Source organism: Pygocentrus nattereri, chromosome 20 (assembly GCF_015220715.1).
Source record: "Pygocentrus nattereri isolate fPygNat1 chromosome 20, fPygNat1.pri, whole genome shotgun sequence".
Lineage (NCBI taxonomy): Eukaryota > Metazoa > Chordata > Actinopteri > Characiformes > Serrasalmidae > Pygocentrus > Pygocentrus nattereri.
The window spans coordinates 750326-772546 of record NC_051230.1 but is presented as its reverse complement, the minus strand read 5'-3'; the positions used below and the strand labels follow the sequence as shown (position 1 = coordinate 772546).

General features: G+C 43.1%; 1 protein-coding gene across 2 annotated transcripts in view; it reads left to right on the top strand.

The window, feature by feature from the left end:
• The first annotated feature begins 18063 nt into the window (after positions 1-18063).
• The window catches only part of atad1a (ATPase family AAA domain containing 1a), a 20096-nt gene continuing 15938 nt past the window's right edge, over positions 18064-22221 (top strand). The window contains exons 1-2 of one of the 2 annotated variants that reach the window (XM_037531358.1): positions 18064-18129; positions 20024-20220. In XM_037531358.1, coding sequence (XP_037387255.1) covers positions 20050-20220 — 171 coding nt within the window. In that variant the 5' untranslated portion in view covers positions 18064-18129; positions 20024-20049. Of the gene's footprint in view, positions 18130-20023; positions 20221-22221 lie in introns of those variants that run through there. The other variant, XM_037531359.1, reaches the window with a different exon arrangement.

Here is a 22221-nt window from a genome sequence, read left to right as displayed (position 1 = left end):
ACCTACATTTAGAGTCGGTTATTCATTCAGTCTAATGAGAAACTGTAGAACGGACTCGGTTTATATCACAATACCTACATTTAGAGCCGGTTATTCATTCAGCCTAATGAGAAACTGTAGAACGGACTCGGTTTATATCACATTACCTACATTTAGAGTCGGTTATTCATTCAGCCTAATGAGAAACTGTAGAACGGACTCGGTTTATATCACAATACCTACATTTAGAGTCGGTTATTCATTCAGTCTAATGAGAAACTGTAGAACAGACTCGGTTTATATCACAATACCTACATTTAGAGTCGGTTATTCATTCAGCCTAATGAGAAACTGTAGAACAGACTCGGTTTATATCACAATACCTACATTTAGAGTCCGTTATTCATTCAGTCTAATGAGAAACTGTAGAACAGACTCGGATTATATCACAATACCTACATTTAGAGTCGGTTATTCATTCAGTCTAATGAGAAACTGTAGAACGGACTCGGTTTATATCACAATACCTACATTTAGAGCCGGTTATTCATTCAGTCTAATGAGAAACTATAGAACGGACTCGGTTTATATCACAATACCTACATTTAGAGTCGGTTATTCATTCAGTCTAATGAGAAACTGTAGAACGGACTCGGTTTATATCACAATACCTACATTTAGAGTCGGTTATTCATTCAGTCTAATGAGAAACTGTAGAACGGACTCGGTTTATATCACAATACCTACATTTAGAGTCGGTTATTCATTCAGTCTAATGAGAAACTGTAGAACGGACTCGGTTTATATCACAATACCTACATTTAGAGCCGGTTATTCATTCAGCCTAACGAGAAACTGTAGAACGGACTCGGTTTATATCACAATACCTACATTTAGAGTCGGTTATTCATTCAGCCTAATGAGAAACTGTAGAACGGACTCGGTTTATATCACAATACCTACATTTAGAGTCGGTTATTCATTCAGTCTAATGAGAAACTGTAGAACAGACTCGGTTTATATCACAATACCTACATTTAGAGTCGGTTATTCATTCAGCCTAATGAGAAACTGTAGAACGGACTCGGTTTATATCACAATACCTACATTTAGAGTCGGTTATTCATTCAGCCTAATGAGAAACTGTAGAACGGACTCGGCTTATATCACAATACCTACATTTAGAGTCGGTCATTCATTCAGCCTAATGAGAAACTGTAGAACGGACTCGGTTTATATCACAATACCTACATTTAGAGTCGGTTATTCATTCAGTCTAATGAGAAACTGTAGAACGGACTCGGTTTATATCACAATACCTACATTTAGAGTCGGTTATTCATTCAGTCTAATGAGAAACTGTAGAACGGACTCGGTTTATATCACAATACCTACATTTAGAGTCGGTTATTCATTCAGTCTAACGAGAAACTGTAGAACAGACTCCGTTTATATCACAATACCTACATTTAGAGCCGGTTATTCATTCAGTCTAATGAGAAACTGTAGAACAGACTCGGTTTATATCACAATACCTACATTTAGAGTCGGTTATTCATTCAACCTAATGAGAAACTGTAGAACAGACTCCGTTTATATCACAATACCTACATTTAGAGCCGGTTATTCATTCAGCCTAATGAGAAACTGTAGAACAGACTCGGTTTATATCACAATACCTACATTTAGAGCCGGTTATTCATTCAGCCTAATGAGAAACTGTAGAACGGACTCGGTTTATATCACAATACCTACATTTAGAGCCGGTTATTCATTCAGCCTAATGAGAAACTGTAGAACAGACTCGGTTTATATCACAATACCTACATTTAGAGTCAGTTATATATTCAGTCTAATTAGAAACTGTAAAAGAAGTAAAGTTGTCTAGAAATAATGATCTTGAAGTTTAACACATTTAACTTGCTAAGTTTTCATTTTTGCATAAATTTGTAGTTTTTGCTTGTATTTTTTCATGTGTGTGTGTTTTAAACCATGAGTTCTACATACAACCCTTTTCATGCTTACATGGTTCTATAGATTAATGGAGAATGTGTTGGTTCTATATAGCATTAAAATGGTTCTGCTGTTTTTATGGTGTCAAGCTTGTAACAATAGAAGCACATTCTCCATCAGTCTGAAGTGCGATTTTATGTTGTATTTGATTCTATATTGAACTTTTTTGAAAATGGTTCTATAAAGCACCAAAAAGGGTTCTTGAACTGTGTGCAAGCTTGATGTCATAACAATAGCAGAACCCTTTCTGGTCCTATATATATGTATTTATGTCAAATTTTCCATCAATCTGAAGAACCATGCAAGGAACCAATTCGTTCTATATAGAACCTATGATTTCACAGACAACCAGTGCATTTACTTAAGAACCCTTAAAGAACCATCTTTTTTAAAAGTGTAGTTTTTTAAAGGGGACATTTTTTGCCATTCGGCCCAGCTCTTTACTTTTAAAAAGGTGGTTCTTCAAGGGTTCTTTAGTCAAGAATATAATTCAGTACATAGCCATTAACACTCAAAGAACCCTTGGCATGATTAAAGGGTTCTTTGCAGTGTTAAATGGTTCTTCAAAGTGTGCCATAGATGTTTCTGTAAATAATCCTGAAAAGGGTTCTACTTTCCATTACCAGCTTGACATCCGTACAATAGCAGGTGCTACACAGAACCAGCTACCTCACATTTTCCATCAGTCTGAAGAGCCATTCCACCACGCAAATAACCATTTGGTTCTATATAGAACCTATCATTCTGAAGACAACCAATGCATTTACTAAAGAACGCTTTGCATGATCAAAGGGTTCTTAGAACCATCTACAGCACATTCTCCATCAAACTGAAGAAAGATTTCGATGCATAGAACCATTTAATCATGGGGCGGGCTCTTTGAGTGTGCATGGTTCTATATAGACCCATTTTGTTTACCAAAGAACCCTTGAGGGACCCTGTTTTCTCCGTGTGTTGCTGAGGAGCAGTCAGACCCCCGTGTGGATGAATTCCAGCAGCCGTAGTGTTTGTGGAGGGAGCGGCGGCGCTGACAGTGACGAGTGGGCCGCCGTTAGTGGAGCTGGCTTTGGGGTCTGACCGGCTCTTATTATTTTGATGGAACCGCCCTGCTGCCCTCGCTGCCCCCTCCAGAGTCCGAAGATTCATCAGCCTCCCTGTGAAACGAAACATAATGGAGAAAACGGCCGCTGGGCGATGGAGATTGATTCAGAAGAAACATGAGTGCTAATCAATACGGCTGCTCACTCCATGGAGCGGAGCGTTTCCCCCTCAGATAGCCGAGCCTGCTGGGGGGAGTCGGCTGACAGGAAACACCCCGTTTATCATTTATGACACGGTGTCAAAACCAGGAATGATTTCCTGCAGACGGAGAGTTCGTCACGTAACGACTGGAGCAGCTTTTCGTCTTCAGTGGTGAAAAAAGAGATTTTTACCATCTGATATAAAACAGAGCTCAATCTTCAACACTTACACCCAATTTACTGTAAAACACCCCCTCCAGGCTCCACCCACAATTTACAGGCCACTGGTGAAAAATCCCATTAAACATAATTAATTTAGTACAACATCAGTGTCACAAGTAATCCAGTCCAGACCAGCTGGTGATCACAGCAACCACTACCAACACATGCTCCATTAATCTGAAGAACCATTTCCCCGTGCGGACAAGCTTTAAACATCAAATGGTTCTATGTGAAATGGGTTTAATACAGCCACTGCCTTCACTGAAGAACCCTGGAAGAACTTCTAAGAGCGCATAAAAGTTTAAAATGCTATCAAAACTAAAAATGTATGCAAAAAAAATGAATCTCTTAACAAGTGAAAAATATTAAATATACTCAATTTAGCTACGACCCCATTTCTAAAAACGTTGGGACGCTGTGCAAAATGTAAATAAAAACAAAAAGCAATGTTGAGCAAAGCATTTAAACACTATATTTCACTGAAAATAGTACAAAGAGAACAAATCAAATGTTTTGTTATTTGAAAAATATTTGCCCGTTTGAATTTCACGACAGCAACATGTTCCAAAAAAGTTGGGATGGGGGAACAAAAGGCTGGTAAAGGTGTGTAATGCTAAAAAAAAAAAACACCTGGTGTTTGAGTAACAGTTTTTTGTTTTGGGTTTTTAGTCCAGCCCTCTTGTTTCATGACTCCACCCCTGATTGTCTCCACCTGTTTCCCGCCTGTCCCTCGTTTACCCTGTTGTTTAAGCCCTGTGCTTTGCCCTTTGTTTTGCTGGTCTTTGGTGTCTGAACTGTGTGGTTGTTTGGTGTTTCTCATCATCTCTGTAGCCGAATCAACCCGTGTTGGCTACATGAACCTGGACCGTTTGGACTATGACCCTGGATTTGCCCATAATAAACGTTGCTTATCTCAGCGTATGTGTCCGCCTGCTCACTCCCAACTGTTACAGCAGGTCAGTAACATGACTGGGTATAAAGAGCATCTCAGAGAGGCGAGTCTTTCAGAAGTAAAGAGGAGGAGGGGTCACCACTCTGTGAAAGACTGGACCATCAAATAGAGCAACAACTCAAGAAGAACGTTCCTCAACACAAAACAGCAAAGAGCTTCTGCTTTCCATCGTCTACGGTGCAGAACATCATTAAAGACTCAGAGAATCTGGAGAAATCTCTGTCTGTGAGGGACGAGGCTGAACACCAGTATCTGCTGGCCGTGATCTTTGGGCCCTCAGGCAGCGCTGCATTAAAAACAGACATGATTCTGTAGTGGAAATCACTGCATGGGCTCAGAAACACTTCTGAAAACCACTGACTGTGAACACAGATCATCACTGCATCCACAAACGCTGTTAAACTCTAAAACACAAAGAAGAAGCCAAATATAAACAGGATCCAGAAACGCTGCCACCTTCTCTGGGCCTGAGCTCATTTAAAATGGACTGAGGGGAAGTGGAAAAGCGTCCGGCGGTCCGACGGATCAACATTTAAAATTCTTTAGGAAATCATGGACACTGTGTCCTACGGGCTGAAGACCACTCAGCTTGTTATCAGTGCTCAGTTCTAAAGCCAGTATTCATGATGGTTTAGGGGGCATTAGTGCTCATGGCCTGGGTGACCTGCTCATCTGTGAAGGCTCCATTAAAGCTGAATGATATAAACATGTTTTATCAACATCTGCTGCCGTCCAGACGACGTCTTTTTCAGGGAAGGCCTTGATTATTTCAGCAGGACGATGTCAAACCACATCCTGACTGTATTACAGCAGCACTGCTCCGTATTAAGAGTCCGGGCACTAAACTGACCTGCCTGCAGTCCAGACCGGTCATTTCATTAGGAAATGAAGAATATGACAAAGCAAACTTCAAACTGTTGAAAATCCTATTTTAAGCAAGAACTGAAAACATTTCACTGTCAGAGCTGCAGCAGCGTCTCCTCAGTTCCCAAACACTGACAGAGCTGTTAAAGAAGAGCTGATGAAACACATTTTGCACAGTGTGCCAAGTTTTTGGGAAGTGGAGTCATCATTTCTCATACTGAGACACTTTTTACTTGTTTTAAGGATTTTTATTTTATGAAAAAGCATCTTATTTCACTGAAACGAGGTGATCTGACCACAATCTGGATAAAAATAATTAAAACAAGTACAAAAGAATGAATTCTGAATAAATAAAATCTTATAGTATCCCTATACTAAGAAGAATAAGATTTTCTGTTCTCTCATTAGGTTGAACGTGAATTTACATATTTGGGGGTGGAGCATGGAGATGGCACAATATAACTGATTGAATATGCGACTCTAATTATTAATCAGGTTTCATCCATCATTTTGTGGTGATGCACTAGTGATTTTATCTCGGATTCCCTCGTTCCATTAGAAACAATGGAATAAAACTCAATAACACTCAATAAAATGACTTAGAAATATCAAAACAATGTTTAAATCATCTTAACAGTCTCTTAATGGCAGTTTCATTCACTGTATTTACACTACTGGTCAAAAGTTCCAGAACACCCCGATTTTTCCAGTTATTTATTGCAGTTCAAGTCGTTCAGCTCCAATGAACAGCTTGAAATGAAACACCACCATTGGGCCACTGAAGACTGGAAGAAGGTTTTATGGACTGATGAATCAAACGCCGTCGAGTAGGTGAAAGGATGGTTCCACAGCGTGTGACATCAACATGTGATGGTCTGGGGCTGTTCTGCTGGATCCTGGGTCGGTGACTTATACAGTGGTGAGAGGCACCCTAAACCAAAACAGCTACCACAGCGTTCTGCAGAGCCATGCAGTGCCCTCTGGAATGCTCCTAGTTGGTCAGGGGTTCATCCTACAACAAGATAATGACCCAAAACACAAGTCCAAGCTACACCAGAGCTACCTCGGGGAAAAGAACAAGATGGTAAGCTTGAAAACGTGGAGTGTCCAGCACAGCCTCCAGACTTAACCCCATCCAGCTGGTTTGGGAGGAACTGGACAGAAGAGTGAAATTCATTTATGGGAACTTCTGCAACAGATTTGGGAAGAACCTTCTGAAGAACATTTGATTTCTATTATAGAAAGAATTCCACGAGTGTGTTCAGCTGTTATATCTGCCAATGGTGGCTACTCTGATGAGTCAAAAGTTTAGAATACATCTTGGTCTATAAATTGATTCCATGATTTTTTTAACTCCAGTTGCTTATTTGTACTATGCTTTCATTTCAGAGTGCAATGCGACTTTAAACTGACCGGTAGTGTAAGGTGACTTCACTTTTTTGTATTGTACTGTGAATGAAATTGCGCTGGAAACTGAACTGAACCTCCTGAGTTGGGCCGCCTTGCTGAAGCTTTGACACCATTAAATTTCTGGTGTATTTTTCCTGCCGTTATCAAACGTTCAGGGTACAAAACTGCAGCCGCTCTTTAGAAAACTTGGAATCACTTCCCTCCTGTTAACCACCAGCGGCTGAAGGTTGGGCTGAATTAAACCGAGCTGTCAAAGACAAACCCTCACTCGTCACAAACTAGCCGCCTGTCCCGCCCGTCGATGGGGAAATGGGAAACAACCTCCTGGTTGCCATAACTCCTCAGTTGCTATCAGTTGCCATGGCAACAAAGCCTCAGAAGCAGTAGGGTTTTTTGTAATCAATAAAACAGCGCAAGGAGGCCGGACCACCTGAGCCCACCGCAGTGAATACAAACAGAACGTCTACTAAACGTCTGACAAAATAACCGATACTGTACACTTCAGTGTTGAAAGCTGCAGTCTGTAAGATTTAGTGGCATCAAGTGGTGAGACTGCAGATTACGCCCAGCTGAATCCCCCTCCCTCGCCCCTCCCTTTCCAAGCGTGCAGTAGAACCTTCAGTGGTCGTAGGGTTTTCTGCTGTCGTCTGTCCTGATTTCATTTCACGTCTTTCTGTTTTCTCTCCTCAGGCGGTGAGGATTCTCCCTCTCTCACTTGTTCTTGAGTTAAATAATAAGTCTGATCCTCCATTTGTCACAATATTGGGTTCTCAAACTTCTCACAGCACAAAATAGTGACCGGCACCGGCAGCAGCCACTGATTCTTCTTCATTCTACGTCTTCCAACCGGAGCTACAGCGTAAAAGTGTGAAAGGCGCCTACTGTAGAAACATGACAGCGCAACATAGCAGCCTCAGCTGGAAGACCAATCGGATATGAAGGGCTCATGATTATTCACTGATGAACACATGGTTTTGTTTACTATATTCCATTTCTGCTAATACACTATACTGCCAAAAGTATTCGGTCGTCTGGCTTCACACACATATGAACTTGAGTGACGTCCCATTCTTAATCCATAGGGTTTAATATGATGTCGGCCCACCCTTTGCAGCTATAACAGCTTCAGCTCTTCTGGGAAGCCTTTCCACAAGGGTAAGGAGTGTTTATGGGAATTTCTGACCGTTCTTCCAGAAGCACATTTGTGAGGTCAGACGCTGATGTTGGACGAGAAGGTCTGGCTCACAGTCTCCGCTCTAATTCATCCCAAAGGTGTTCTATGGGGTTGAGGTCAGGTTGTGCAGGCCAGTCAAGTTCTTCCACACCAAACTGGCTCATCCATGTCTTTATGGACCTGCTTTGTGCACTGGTGCGCAGTCATGTTGGAGCAGGAAGGGGCCGTCCCCAAACTGTTCCCACAAAGTTGGGAGCGTGAAATTGTCCAAAATCTCTTGGTGCTGAAGCTTTAAGAGTTCCTTTCACTGGAACTAAGGGGCCGAGCCCAACTCCGGAAAAACACCCCCACACCATGATCCCCCCTCCACCAAACTTTACACTCGGCACAATGCAGTCAGACAAGTACCGTCTCCTGGCAACCGCCAAACCCAGACTCATCCATCGGATTTCCAGACGGAGAAGCGTGATTGGTCACTCCAGAGAACACGTCTCCACTGCTCTAGAGTCCAGTGGCGGCGCTTTACACCACTGCATTCCACGCTTTGCACTGCGCTTGGTGATGTAAGGCTTGGATGCGGCTGCTCGGCCATGGAAACCCATTCCATGAAGCTCTCTACGCTGTTCTTGAGCTGATCTGAAGGCCACATGAAGTTTGGAGGTCTGTAGTGATTGACTCTGCAGAAAGTTGGTGACTTACAAAATTGTTTTTTATTTATTTTAAAATACTCATTGTAAAATACTTACTGTGTAAAATGTTTTACAGTATTCACAGAGTTTACAGTTATTGTAAAATACTAACTCATTGTATAATTCTACGTAGTAATAATTCTACAATATTTAGAGTTGAAGAAAATGTTATATTAATTATAAAATACACACTTATTGTAAAATACAATACTGTTACAACACGCAGAGTTTAAATACAACTAGCAAGGTGGCTATATTAAATAAAGATGAACTAAAAACTAAAGAATGTATTTTTTTCACTGAAGTCTGAAGATCTAGAAGGTTCTGAGGGTTCCCCCTGGATTGAAGCCTGCAGTTAGCACCATTAACCATTGAAGTAAACTTGAAACATCAAACATGTCAAGATCATCTGGAGTCAGGGGGGAAACTGGGGGGAAATTACTATCCATTTCCTTTCAGAGTCCTTTCATAATAAAAGTCACTGCGTCTTTATTTACTGAGCTGTTTGTGCACAGATTTGGTTCTTTATTCTTTAGCAGATCATCACTGGGTCTGTGTTCTCTTCACTGCATGTCCTTCATTTACTCACTCAACTAAATGTTGGTGTTTTTTTATTTATTTATTTATTTATTCATTTTGCTGTTTGTCCTTTTATTTCCACCAGCCGTCCGCTGACACTTTGATGAATGGTGGCGAGAGAGAGACGGCTGTTTGTGTCCGGTGAAGGACACTCGCTCAAACGTCCTTCTTAAAGTGAGTCAGTCGCGTCGTTAAGTGTCTCTATTGGAAATCCCGAAAAAGGCCTGGACGTAGATGGATGGGGTTGTGTGTGAGGCATCCGGGCGACTGAGCTGGTGTGTTTGTGATGTGGCTTTTGTGTTTGATGTCTGTCAAAAAGAGTCATTATTCCGTGGAAGTGGCTTCTCTTCACAGCAGTGATTCCGCAGTAAAATCAAGGCCGGGTCTCCACACGTGTCCTCGTCAAGCATCGGACGATCAACTCAAAGCCCATAACAGCGTTCAAAGAGAGGCGTCCACCATTTCAACAGTTGTAGTTTGCTGAAGTTTGATTACAGTGATAGTTTGTGAGAAAAACGCACTTTCCGCTCTTATCCTAAATGTAGCTGACCAGCAGAGACTTGGTGTCTGAAGTTCGTTTGCACTGATGACAGGAAAATGAAATGGGACTGTGATGAAGTCAAAATCTAACGCTTGAGAAACTGAGTGGTGATGAAAATGATTAAAACTGAGCCGCTCAGCAGAGAAAGCGGTCAAACGGTTTGATCAGCAGGTCAGCAGTGAAACTCGAACAGCCGCGTTCATTACGCTCTTTAACTCACGCTGTTTTAATAGAAATCACACTGAGCACAACACGGAGCGCTGGGAGGTCCTGCTGGTGTGGGTTCACGGCTGTTTCTTCTCTAAAGGATAAATGTGGAAGTGAGCGCCAAAGTGTGTGTTAGCCCTCTTTAGAAGCGTCAGAGAAACCATGAAGATTTCCTGATATCCATCCATTTTCTGAGCCGCTTCTCCCTCAGGGTCGCAGGGGGTGCTGGAGCCTATCCCAGCGGTCATCGGGCGGAAGGCAGGATACACCCTGGACAGGTCGTCCATCTAAAGCCATAGACGGTCCCTCACTCCGTCTTTATATGGTGACAATAAAGGAAAAAGCAAACCTCTTAACACTTTTCTACATGCTGACTTTAGCACAGAGACGCTGGAGCCTCATTCCGCAGTAAATCACAGCGAAACGGCCAATATAGCCGTCAGGCGGAGGGGGAGAACGACGGGAACCCAGTGCTCAGCGGGTCAGCGAGCCAGGGAAGGATTTATGCGCTGCACCGTGGGCTAAAAACACAGGCTAAAGGAATGGACCCCTTACTCCAAATATACATCCTTAAAAGCATGGTTCTTCAAGGGTTCTAGTAAAGACAAGGGTTCTATATAGAACCACGAACACAGATTAACTTGTAACAGTAGGAGAACCGCGTTTGGTGCTGTGTATATACAGTTGTCCATCATGGGGAGTGAAGATGGTAAACTATAAAACACTCAGTAAAGAAAACGATAATAAAGATATTAATAACAATAACACGTCATTTGGATGCTCCTCTATAGACGCTCCACAGCTAACGTCCAGATGATGGCCAGTCGGTGACCAGCAGCCTTGAGGTGAAGGTGAAGGTGAGGTTTCGGGGTTAGGGATGGATTTAATAAACTCTTTCACACTGAAGTTCAAGTTCAGTGGCATTTCATGACTATTCAGCTGAGTGTTTTATATATGTACACAAATCGCTGCTGTCGGAACAAAACCTTGTATCTCCATTTTTGTCGTTTCTCGTTTTTCGACATAATTTGAAAATACATGTTACTCTTTACATTGTACGTTAATTTCATGATGAATGGATTAAAGGAAATGACCTTAAATGGCTTGGAAAGACGTCTGGTTCCATTGACTTACATTAAAAGTAAAGTAGGTTTTTTCCTTCTCCTGTAAAGTCACCATTTTGGAGATACGAGGTTTTCTATATATATATATATATGTATGTATCTTATATATGGAGCATTTACAAAGAATCCGCAGTGGAGTTACCAAATCCTGTTAAAGGCGTCTGTTTCTGGCTTTCCCCTTTGCGAGTTCACTCATCACTTTTTAGAAATAAAGCCGCTCGGTAAAAAGGGCCTCAAAGTCACCGAGTCTAGCGGCTGAGGCAGGAATGAGGCAGAGACTCGTTTACCACAAAACATTCAGTGGTTTATGAGCCCATAATTTATATTCATTTTCACTATTTTGACTCATGGATACAGAGAGAAATGGTTCTCAACAGCACCAATAAGACGTTCTGCCACTGTATACAAGCTTGACGTCGTAACAATAGCAGAACCCTTGCTGGTGCTATATAGAACCATACACGGCACATTCTCCATTCATCTGAAGAACCATTTTACCAAAGAAGCATTTAAGCCCACAAACAGATGAGGCAGGTGACTGAGGTGCCCTTGAGGCCGTGCAGTGATTTTATCAGGAATGGTTCTTTCACACGACGCAGTGCGGAGGCCCTAAAACTCCCTTCCCTGAGATAAAATCACTGTAACGCACGGCCTCAAGCGGCTCACTGCGATTAGAAAACAGCAGCCAACATAAAACATGATGAATACAGAATATTACAGGAAATAATTCAATAATAATAACAATAAATATTGACATAAACACGTGTTCCACCAAGAAATGTAGTTCCTTTAGAGTTATGATATCGCTGTCCAGCAGCCGCTGACCGCTGACCGCGGAGAATGGGTCACCCATCTCTGTTCGCTACGGGTCTCAGAACACGTCTGCACTAGATACACGATCCACTGTTTGACTGGAGAGGCTAGAACTACTAAACTATCATAGCTAGAACGCTGTGTAGGGAGCACGGCGCCGTTTGGGTCTCAGAACACGTCCGCACTAGATACACCATCCACTGTTTGACTGGAGAGGCTAGAACTACTAAACTATCATAGCTAGAACGCTGTTTAGGGAGTACGGAGCCGTTTGGGTCTCAGAACACGTCCGCACTAGATACACCATCCACTGTTTGACTGGAGAGGCTAGAACTACTAAACTATCATAGCTAGAACGCTGTTTAGGGAGCACGGCACCGTTTGGGTCTCAGAACACGTCCGCACTAGATACACCATCCACTGTTTGACTGGAGAGGCTAGAACTACTAAACTATCATAGCTAGAACGCTGTTTAGGGAGTACGGAGCCGTTTGGGTCTCAAAATGCGTCTGCACTAGATACATGATCCACTGTTTGACTGGAGAGGCTAGAACTACTAAACTATCATAGCTAGAACGCTGTGTAGGGAGCAGGGCGCCGTTGGGACTGCGCCTGGGTTTGGCCGTCTGGCTGAGACGCAGAGGTGTGGACTGTGTGGAACATTCAGGTCAGTTTTTAGACTTTAACCCTGCAGTTTTAGTAACTCGGACTGTAAGGGCTTTAATTCAGGCCTGGGATATTAATGACGGAGCTGTTTAGGCTGTTGGCTCCTTCAGCCTGTTAGCTGGCTGACCAGCCCGGTTCTAGATAAGACTGGAAGTCCCCAGCTGCTCAGTTTGAACCCAGAAACAGGTTCTTCATCAGAGCGCTCGGTGCTCTGTGCGTCTGTGAGTCTGAGGTCAGTCATTAACAGCAGAGGGGTTTATAATGTGTCAGTGCAGTGACGCGCAGGTCAGTCGCTGTGAAGCGGTCAGTGTGTCTATCATGGATTTTACCGCAGCTTCAAACGCGGCTCAGCCAATCAGATTTCAGGACTGAGATGAAGTGGACGGAAGATGCGCCGGTATTTGACCTGCTAGACTGAATGACGGTCAGATCCGAGCTTATGGTCATAAATGCGGCGTCTCCGTTTCCTACAGACCGAAGAGGCCTGTTCTGGTCAGATCTTGGTCCTGCGGGGAGCCGCGTGGACGGTGGTCGTTGGCCGAGCAGATGGACGTTGCCGGAGCGGTCACAGCAGATATTTCCCCCAGGATGGAGGCGGAGCTGTGGAGTCACAGGCCCGGAGAAGGTTCCACTCCCGGAGGACAGACGGACGGGTCCCTGAGCCTTTCTGTCCAGATGGAGCGCAAAAGGTTCTGATCCTGGGCTCGCTGTTGCTCGAGGGGAGGTGGAGGAGCCCCACAGCGCCTCCTACTGGGCGTTCAGAAGTTTGGGATCTCTGATTTCATTCATATAAACCACCGCGTTCTGAGGTGAACCCGTCCACACGTTCCCCGCTGAGTGGAGCACCACATGGATTTCTTTTCTCAGGAACCCTTAAAGAACCATCTTTTAAAGCTCTTACACTGCTGGGTGTGTTTTGGTTGGTCCGTCTGAATTTACACCAAATCGAAAGGCAGATTATTCAGTAACTGCATGAAATAAATGTAAATTGTCGTTTTATTTATTTATTTATTTATTTTATAAAAGCTCCTCAAACTAACAGAACGTGTGTTTTCTGATCTCCACATTTCACTACATGCTTCCAATTTACTGCTGAGAGCCAAAAATCTGCGCCGCTCTTTGTGTTGTTCTCTAAAAGTGATGTTTCCAGAGCAGATCACTGAAGAGACGCCGTCTGTTTATAGTTTAGAGCCCAGATTTGGGGAAAAACGGCTCGACTTTCAGTAGAAAAACAAACTGAGTTCAGCTTCTTTTATTATAAGGGTTTAAAATGACGTCACCGTCTATTAGACTGGAGAGAAGAGCTACAGCCTCACACGACGCCCAGCTTCTGAATGGAGCTCATGGTGTATGAACGTTATGGAGAACATGACCAAGAGCGCTTTGGGACCACCGGTGGTCCCGAGGAGCTGAAGGGGTTAAGAGTAGATCAGCAGGTTCTGGCCTTTGGTATTTACTGTATTTACTTACCATTTGACCTCATTAGTATTAGTATTAGTATTAGTGTTAGTATTAGTATTAGTATTAGTATTAGTATTAGTGTTATATTTTTTGATCACTTTAGTTTTATTGTTTTTTTTTCTGTTTTTTATTGCATTTCGTTTTTATTACTTCATTAAATTTTATTGTTAAATCATAAAGCTGCTTTGTGTATGAAAATACATAATATCTAGAAATTATTATTATTATTATTATTATTATTGTTAACGTTAATATAATTATTGTTGTTATTATTAGCATTATTATTATTATTATATTGTTATTATTATTATTATTTGTATTATTATTATTATTGGTATTAGTATTATTATTGGTATTAGTATTATTAGAGTATGACAGGTAAAAGAAGCTGAAGCTTCACCTTTTTGGTCAATATTTTCTGTTTTCTTTCCTATTATTTTATTATTTTAATGCTTTATTTAGAGTTATTTGTTTTTATTTATTTCTGTGTTTATTTCATAAAACTGTAAACAAAGACCCAAATAAATTATTACTGTTACTAAACTCACTAAAATCATTTCTTCCAGCTTATTATTCGTAACACTTGCACGTGTTCACGGCGTCCCAGACGTGTTGTTTCTGAACTGAATGCGTTTCTTAAGGAGCTCCTGCTGGTTCTGGTGTCAAAACTTCAAAAGAAGGTTCTTCAAACGTTCTTAGAAAAAAAAGATACTCTGTTACCCTGTTCTTCAGTGGTCAGGACCCCCATGGACCCTCACAGAGCAGGTACTGTTTGGGTGGTGGGTCATTCTCAGCACTGCAGTAACACTGACGAGGTGGTGGTGTGTTAGTGTGTGTTGTGCTGGTCTGAGTGGATCAGATACAGCAGTGCTGTTCAATACAGACAGTATATCAATATACATACATATATGTACATTTATATAGATGTGTTTGTGAGTGTGTGTGTTAGTGTGTATGGGTGTGTGTGTCTGAGTGTGTGTGTATGTTTGTGTGTGTGTGTGTGTGTATGTTAGTGTGAGTGTGTATGTGTGTGTGTGTGTGTGTGTATGTTAGTGTGTATGTGTGTATGTTAGTGTATGTGTGTGTGTATGTTAGTGTGTATGGGTGTGTGTGTGTATGTTAGTATGTATGTGTGTGTGTGTGTGTGTGTGTGTATGTTTGTGTGTGTGTGTGTATGTTAGTGTGTATGGGTGTGTGTGTGTGTGTATATGTTCTATGTTAGTGTGTGAGTGTTAGTGTGTGTGAGAGTGTGTGTGTGTGTTAGTGTGAGTGTGTGTGTGTGTGTGTGTATGTTAGTGTGTGTGTGTTTGTGTGTGTGTGTGTGAGTGTGTAGTTTAGTGTAGGTGTGTGTGTGTGTGTGTGTGTGTGTGTGTGTGTGTGTGTGTGTGTGTGCGTGAGTGTTAGTGTGTGTGTGTGTGTGTGTGTGTGTGTGTAGTTTAGTGTAGGTGTGTGTGTGTGTGTGTGTGTGTGTGTGTGTGATGACCCTGCTGACCCTCCGTCCAGGTGAGCTGATTGGTTGCTGTGCTTTAATTAACCTCCAGGGTAACGGAGGTCAGTGAAGGTCAGTTTCTCCTTCAGGAGCAGAATCAAGTCTGAACTGCTCGATCTTCTGATGTATCACTGCTGCCCTCCTGTGGCGGACAGCGGAAACTGCAACAAGGTGATTTCAGTATGATTCACTCAACTACACTGCAGAGACAAGCACCTGCCTGTCTGTCTGTCCGTCTGTCTATTTGTCTATATATTTGTCTGTCTGTCTGTCTGTCTGTCCACCTGTCTGTCTGTCTACCTGTCTGTCTCTGTCTCTCTGTCTGTCTGTCTGCCTGTCTATCTGTCTCACTGTTTCTTTATCTATCTGTCTCTCTGTCTGTCTGTCTGCCTGTCTCACTGTTTCTTTATCTATCTGTCTCTCTGTCTGTCTGTCTGCCTGTCTATCTGTCTCACTGTTTCTTTATCTATCTGTCCCTCTGTCTGTCTGTCTGCCTGTCTCACTGTTTCTTTATCTATCTGTCTCTCTGTCTGTCTGTCTGCCTGTCTCACTGTTTCTTTATCTATCTGTCTCTCTGTCTGTCTGTCTGCCTGTCTATCTGTCTCACTGTTTCTTTATCTATCTGTCTCTCTGTCTGTCTGTCTGCCTGTCTCACTGTTTCTTTATCTATCTGTCTCTCTGTCTGTCTGTCTGCCTGTCTATCTGTCTCACTGTTTCTTTATCTATCTGTCCCTCTGTCTGCCTGTCTATCTGTCTCACTGTTTCTTTATCTATCTGTCTCTCTGTCTGTCTGTCTATCTGTCTCACTGTTTCTTTATCAATCTGTCTCACTGTCTGTCTGTCTATCTGTCTCTCTGTCTGTCTGTCTGCCTGTCCATCTGTCTCACTGTTTCTTTATCTATCTGTCTGTTTGTCTGTGTGTCTCACTGTCTCTCTGTCTTCTTTCTGTCTGTCTGTCTATCTGTCTGTCTGTGTGTCTGTCTGTTATTCTCTGTTCTCATTAAAACTCGTGTCCATTAAGGAGCTGCAGTGAGATTTCAGCACTAACTCCATCCAGATGTGTTTGCATTTCACACCTCGTTCAGAACCAGATGTTTCCCTTTAATGAAAGGCTCAGCACCATCTGCAGCTCCTCGTCCATCGGCTCTCGGCTCCGCAGCGGTCAGCTCTGAATAGTTTGAGTGATCTGGTTCATTTCAATCAGCTCTGGGGTTTCAGAGCCGCAGTGCTGAGCTGAGACGGTGGAAAGTTTCTGCAGTGACGGACACGAACATCTGTACTGCACCGGCACCGGGTCCACAACCCAAACAGCCATCCAGAACCACCAGAGAACCTACACGAGTCTTCTGAGCTTATATGGAATGTTGATGATGGAAAACAGTGGAAAATCTGGAATAATGAGTTTTCTTTGGGGACTATTTTGCCGCACAGCGCCCTGCATGTCTCCCTCCACCATGAATGGAGTTGAAGTTCTCTAAACTCTCATAAAACAGCGTCTCAGTCATCAGGCAGTGAATTCAGAACCAGTTCATGTAGGAACTTTCTGTAGGAGCTTTTAGAGGGACGTCTGGTTCCCATCACCACCACTGTGAGGAGCTTTTAGAGGGACGTCTGGTTCCCATCACCTCCACTGTGAGGAGCTTTTAGAGGGACGTCTGGTTCCCATCACCTCCACTGTGAGCAGCTTTTAGAGGGGGACGTCTGGTTCCCATCACCTCCACTGTGAACGGCTCTGGCTCTGTAAACTTTGTTTGCCACTTATTTATGCAATTTATTAACATGATATTAGCCTGCAATATGCAAATGAGCCCAAACACAACTTTGAGCATCTAACCAACGTTAGATGTTCTGTTTGTGGTGAATCAGTCAGTCAATACATTGTAGGGAGCGATCATAAGAAGTGATTTTTATTTCAGTTTTTCAGTTTTTGGCCTAGTTTGAAAGCGCCTGTTGTTCCTGACACTGTCTGTAAATTTCATGATGAATGGACCAAAAGAAACGGCTCTAAATGACTTGGCTCAGACGTCTGGTTCCATTGACTTCCATTAAACGTGAAGTAGGTTTTTTCCTTCTCCTGTCAAATTCACATTGTGGAGATATGAGGTTTTGTTCCGCGAGCAGCAGCATATAGATCTGTGCATATCTGTATGTATAGACGTTCATATCTTCATATGCACAGGTATTCGCTCTTCTTTATCACCTGTGATTAAGCTCCAGGTTCGTTTTCAGGCCTTTTCTTGGGTCAGTCACGGACAATAAGTGGTTTTATTAGTAATTATGACCTCTAATAGTCTTGATTGCGTGGTTTCTGATCCTGTATGACACACTGTTGTCTATAAACATGGAATAAAGCACATCAGCTTTAGGAAAGGAATTATTTGAATAATTAAAAATATTTAAATTGACTTACAGCACCAAACACCTAATGCATTTACTGGCCATAGCTGGTTAAACACTAGTTAACAGTGTGTGTGCTTGTCTGGTCTGTTGCACGTGTGTGACTCACCGAGACTCGTGTGTGTAATATACTCGGCCAAATAAAGTGATTATGATGATTTTATGAAGTTATTCTGGAAATAAGACACCGCTGACGTGGGAAACCCCACTAGGAACGCTTTCGTCGACTCTCGTTTCCACCCGGACGCTGCGGCGCGGCTGCACGCTCGGAGGGATGCGGATTATTTAGCGATGCTGTGGAAATAAAAGTAAGAATTTAATCGAGAAATTCACAGAAAATCGCCGCAAACTGCGCAGAATTCACTCGATCAGCTCATTTACAGCCGCTGGCTGCGAGTTTACTGAAGTGTCGCAGCGCCTGTGGCGCTAAATACGACGCTGCTAAGCGGAACGTGCTAAAAAATCTGGAAATGCGGTTTTTAGTTGATTTAAGATCGTTTAATAAAACAGCCGCGTGTAAACAGGCGCGTGTAAACAGCCGCGTCCTGTCCGCTCTGAGAGACCCGGCTGGTTTGCGGAGCTGCAGACTGGAGGCCGCACGATATGGACCAAAACATCGCGATTCTTCCTGCTTCATACCGCGATACCGCGATATTCCTTTGGCGCGACGCGGTTAAATGGGTCTGAATTTCTTCTGAACACATTATTGACATTTGTTGGTTCATATAAATTAATTTTTTTAATGAAAAGCGCCACAGCAGACAGAATTAGTCCAGTCTACCAGTTAAAGGCGGTGTCAGTATCACAGGAGCTAATACTGTGTTTTAAACTACCAGTTAGCAAACAATGTACTGCTCAGACTTGCGCCGATGATTTTGAGCAGGTTAATTAGAATGATTTGCTTTATTAATTAAGCAGTAGATTAAACGAGAGAAAGTTCTTTTCCTGGGTGAGTCATGGATGATAAATGGTTTTATTAGTGATTGTGATGTCTGATAGTCCTGATTCTGTGGTTTCTGATACTGTGTGACACACTGTTGTACATTAGCATTAAGAAACTAATTATTTGATTTTTAGCAAATCATTAAAACCATCAGAATTTACTTACTACAGCAAACAACAAGTTTAGCAACCACCATGTCAGACCCTAGCAAACACCAGCAATGTCATAGGAAAGACAGAGCAACACCATAGCAACCACCTGGGGTACAGCAGCAACTGCCTAATGACACCCTAATAACCAGCTGGGGTGCAAAGCAACCACTTAGTGATACTCTAGCAACCATCTGGGATACTATGGCAACTGCCTAGTGGCACTGTAGCAACAATCTGGGATACTATGGCAACCGCCTAGTGGCACTCTAGCAGCCATCTGGGATACTATGGCAACCGCCTAGTGGGACTCTAGCAGCCATCTGGGATACTATGGCAACCGCCTAGTGGCACTCTAGCAGCCATCTGGGATACTATGGCAACCGCCTAGTGGCACTCTAGCAGCCATCTGGGATATTATAGCAACCGCCTAGTGACACTCTAGCAACCATCTGGGATATTATAGCAACCGCCTAGTGACACTCTAGCAACCATCTGGGATATTATAGCAACCGCCTAGTGACACTCTAGCAACCATCTGGGATATTATAGCAACCGCCTAGTGACATTCTAGCAACCATCTGGGATAATACGGCAACCGCCTAGTGGGACTCTAGCAGCCATCTGGGATACTATGGCAACCGCCTAGTGGCACTCTAACAGCCATCTGGGATACTATGGCAACCGCCTAGTGGGACTCTAGCAGCCATCTGGGATACTATGGCAACCGCCTAGTGGGACTCTAGCAGCCATCTGGGATACTATGGCAACCGCCTAGTGGCACTCTAGCAGCCATCTGGGATACTATGGCAACCGCCTAGTGGGACTCTAGCAGCCATCTGGGATACTATGGCAACCGCCTAGTGGCACTCTAGCAACCATCTGGGATAATACGGCAACTTCCTGTGAGACCACAGTAACCAACTAATAAATCCTTTGTATTGCAACCACCTGGGCTACCATAGCAACCTCCTAAACTACTATAGTAGCTATATGGCAGCACCCTAGCAACCACCTGCGACCTGCTTAAGCTGTGGCATGTCTTTGCAGTGTTTTATAGTTTTAATTTTAACCCATTTTTAACCACAGATTACTCTGCTGTTTCCCCAGTGACCTGACGGCAGCGGAAGGCCAAGATGTTGACCGACATTCCTCGGGACGCTCTCCTGCGTCCGCTGACCCGGAATGAAGTGGTTGGGATGCTGGTGAGACTCACCATCTTTGGAGCAGCGACGTACTACAGCATAAAGTGGGTGGTGGAAGCTCTGGACCCGACGCAGAAGCAGAAATCCCAGGCCAAGAAACGGGTAACGGTGCCTTTATAGCCCAACGCCTGATTATACACACTGGAGGAAGTAACTCTCTGACCTCACGACTGATTATGGTGTGATTTAGTGCCTCAGATTTTACTGCAGTTAAAATAGATTCTGTTATTTTGATATAATTCAGATTTATGTTTAAAAAAACACTGATTATAAAAATTTGACACAATGAATAGTTTAGCAGAATATAACCTATAAAACCAGTAAAAATCAACGCAGCAGGCTTTGCTGTGTTTGGCATCGGACCCCAGGCTTTGCTGTGTTTGGCATCGGACCCCAGGCTTTGCTGTGTTTGGCATCGGACCCCAGGCTTTGCTGTGTTTGGCATCGGACCCCAGGCTTTGCTGTGTTTGGCATCGGACCCCAGGCTTTGCTGTGTTTGGCATCGGACCCCAGGCTTTGCTGTGTTTGGCATCGGACCCCAGGCTTTGCTGTGTTTGGCATCGGACCCCAGATTTTACATTTTGGCCAGAAGTTCATAAAAGGGGTTATTGTAGAACTGAACGTTTCATTCGTTTTTAATTTATTTTTTCATTTAGTTTTTCACTTTAGTTTTGATATCAGTTTAATTTCCATTAGTTTTAAGGGTTTAAACTGTGGTAGCCTTTAGATGGTGTCTGGTAGCCTTTAGATGGTGTCTGGTAGCCTTTAGATGGTGTCTGGTAGACTTTAGATGGTGTCTGGTAGCCTTTAGATGGTGCAGAGTAGCCTTTAGATGGTGTCTGGTAGACTTTAGATGGTGTCTGGTAGACTTTAGATGGTGTCTGGTAGCCTTTAGATGGTGCAGAGTAGCCTTTAGATGGTGCAGAGTAGCCTTTAGATGGTGCAGAGTAGCCTTTAGATGGTGTCTGGTAGCCTTTAGATGGTGTCTGGTAGCCTTTAGATGGTGCAGAGTAGCCATTAGATGGTGTCTGGTAGACTTTAGATGGTGTCTGGTAGACTTTAGATGGTTTGGAGTAGCCTTTAGATGGTTTGGAGTAGCCTTTAGATGGTGTCTGGTAGACTTTAGATGGTGCAGAGTAGCCTTTAGATGGTGTCTGGTAGACTTTAGATGGTGTCTGGTAGACTTTAGATGGTGCAGAGTAGCCTTTAGATGGTGTCTGGTAGACTTTAGATGGTGTCTGGTAGACTTTAGATGGTGTCTGGTAGACTTTAGATGGTTTCGAGTAGCCTTTAGATGGTGTCTGGTAGCCTTTGGATGGTGTCTGGTAGACTTTAGATGGTGTCTGGTAGACTTTAGATGGTGTCTGGTAGACTTTAGATGGTTTGGAGTAGACTTTAGATGGTGTCTGGTAGCCTTTAGATGGTGCGGGGTAGCCTTTAGATGGTTTGGAGTAGCCTTTAGATGGTGTCTGGTAGACTTTAGATGGTGCAGAGTAGCCTTTAGATGGTGTCTGGTAGACTTTAGATGGTGTCTGGTAGACTTTAGATGGTGTCTGGTAGACTTTAGATGGTGTCTGGTAGACTTTAGATGGTTTCGAGTAGCCTTTAGATGGTGTCTGGTAGCCTTTGGATGGTGTCTGGTAGACTTTAGATGGTGTCTGGTAGACTTTAGATGGTGTCTGGTAGACTTTAGATGGTTTGGAGTAGACTTTAGATGGTGTCTGGTAGCCTTTAGATGGTGCGGGGTAGCCTTTAGATGCTTTGGAGTAGCCTTTAGATGGTGTCTGGTAGACTTTAGATGGTGTCTGGTAGACTTTAGATGGTGTCTGGTAGACTTTAGATGGTGTCTGGTAGACTTTAGATGGTTTGGAGTAGACTTTAGATGGTGTCTGGTAGCCTTTAGATGGTTTGGAGTAGCCTTTAGATGGTGTCTGGTAGCCTTTAGATGGTGTCTGGTAGACTTTAGATGGTTTGGAGTAGCCTTTAGATGGTGTCTGGTAGTCTTTAGATGGTGTCTGGTAGCCTTTAGATGGTGTTTGGAGTAGCCTTTAGATGGTGCAGGGTTGTCTTTAAATGGCTGCAGTAGTCTTTCTCTTCAGATTT